The sequence below is a fragment of the Triticum dicoccoides genome, chromosome 3A (genome assembly GCF_002162155.2).
Source record: "Triticum dicoccoides isolate Atlit2015 ecotype Zavitan chromosome 3A, WEW_v2.0, whole genome shotgun sequence".
NCBI classification, from domain to species: Eukaryota; Viridiplantae; Streptophyta; class Magnoliopsida; order Poales; family Poaceae; genus Triticum; species Triticum dicoccoides.
The window spans coordinates 178821938-178823583 of record NC_041384.1 but is presented as its reverse complement, the minus strand read 5'-3'; the positions used below and the strand labels follow the sequence as shown (position 1 = coordinate 178823583).

At 44.3% G+C, this 1646-nt stretch overlaps 1 protein-coding gene across 1 annotated transcript; it reads left to right on the top strand.

The window, feature by feature from the left end:
• The first annotated feature begins 258 nt into the window (after positions 1–258).
• LOC119267773 lies at positions 259–1114 on the top strand. Its single transcript, XM_037549214.1, has 2 exons — positions 259–438; positions 675–1114. Exons 1-2 carry the CDS (start codon positions 291–293, stop codon positions 827–829), a joined length of 303 nt encoding a protein of 100 aa, XP_037405111.1. The 5' UTR covers positions 259–290; the 3' UTR covers positions 830–1114.
• Positions 1115–1646: the final 532 nt, after the last annotated feature.

Sequence of the window (1646 nt, the reverse complement as noted above, 5' to 3'; positions counted from 1 at the left end):
GATGTGTACTCATTATAATCCATGAGAAATCAAATCAGAGCATAAATCTATTTGCATTCATTATCCTATCAGGCAGCTGATTTTACATTTTAAAAATGATATCACATCCTCCAATATTATTTGTTACTTTTTGCTTTTTGCATTTCATTCTTGAAATTGCTTGGGAAGGAAAAGGTATTTAACTACAAATAATTTCAGGAAGCAAGTGTGCTCTGAAGTCCGAACTGCTGAATCTCTTGTCAACTCCAGCAAACTAGCAGAGCCTTCTATCACCAAATAAAAGGGTTGTGATGTCGCTACGTCAGCTACTGGGATGGTCAGATGGAGAGGTGATGCGGCCGGAGTCAAAGCCGTGTTCCCGACTGATGCGCCACACTGCTGGTATCTTCTCAGTTGGTGGTGGCCTTGCTTTCTGGGTGCTTTCCCGCCTTCACTATGGTAATCCTTCCTGGCCATCCACATATTTTCCGTTTCAATATCTGGTCTATTCATCTTGAAACATATATTTGTTAATACTACCATCAAGGATGTAAATCTCATTGCTCCCGTATCCATATAGTACTGTGATTGTAGTTTTGGCCTTGTCATTAGCAGTAGTTTTGACCTTTTGGGTGTTGGTCCCTCGAAGCAATTCAAAACTGAAAGTATTTTGCTGACCCTGTTTCATTATCTAGGTCCAAGGATAACGGTTCCAAGGAGTCTCAGGTGGGCATCCTGTGGAGCGATGGGCACGAGCGCGACGGCAGCCATGCTTGTGCGGCTCTTCAGCCCGGAGTGTGAACCACAGAACATAGCAGCTTTCGACAGACCTGAATACAAGCCTGCATAGTGTCATGGAAATCCAGGGCCAGGTCTGCCAAGCCCTATGCGAGTTTGCTGATTCGGCCCTTGGTGATGCCTTACAAGATGTTTATGCATAAATGTACCTCCCCTGAAATTGGACACCTCTATGTTTCCTACACTCTGGCCGCCGTCATTTTCTTCTGAAACTAGGAGCTTTTTGCATCAAATCTGGAGCTGGTACCTTTTGCATCAAATTTGGTTTCCAAAGTGGGGTAGTGATGTATTGCTGGACACATTTTGAGTGATGATAAGTTGCACTCAGTTAACCTAATGACTTCCGTGAGATACATAAACATACTACGATTTGACCCGATGATGTGCGGTAATAATAGGCGCTGGCCTTCAGTGTTTAAGCCTTGGTTACTACTGTACAGTATCTTATTTTCCAACTGCTGAAGGCAAGCCCGTTAATAAGATCTGTTTGTTCAAAAAGAAAAAAAAGGCAAGCCCGTTTACAACTGTACGTCTAGGACAAGGATCCGAGTTGATGCTTATCTTTTGGCAGTTATTTTTGGCCTGTTTCTTTACAGTTAAATCCTGCTAATTTTTATCGACAGTTACTTGCTTCTAATTAATCCTGGATATTTTAAGAACTAGAAGTAGACTCGGTGTTGGTATCGGACTTTGTACAAGTCTACATATAGCATATTCCGTCGTCGGAACGTCGTAGTTGTTCAGAAGCTCATCAAATCTTTCCTTCGTTTCGCGTCGCAGCAACGAGAGACGCTCTCGACGTCGCAATGCAGCTGGTGCTGTGTGACTGCTGCCCGCCGTGCGCGCCGGACCCGCGGGCGCGGACGGCG

Excerpts from the sequence above, each read along its gene's own strand:
- LOC119267773 (XM_037549214.1), top strand. The coding sequence starts at position 291 with ATGTCGCTACGTCAGCTACTGGGATGGTCAGATGGAGAGGTGATGCGG. Across the intron at positions 439-674 it reads GCTTTCCCGCCTTCACTATG|GTCCAAGGATAACGGTTCCA; the intron begins GTAATCCTTCCT and ends TTCATTATCTAG.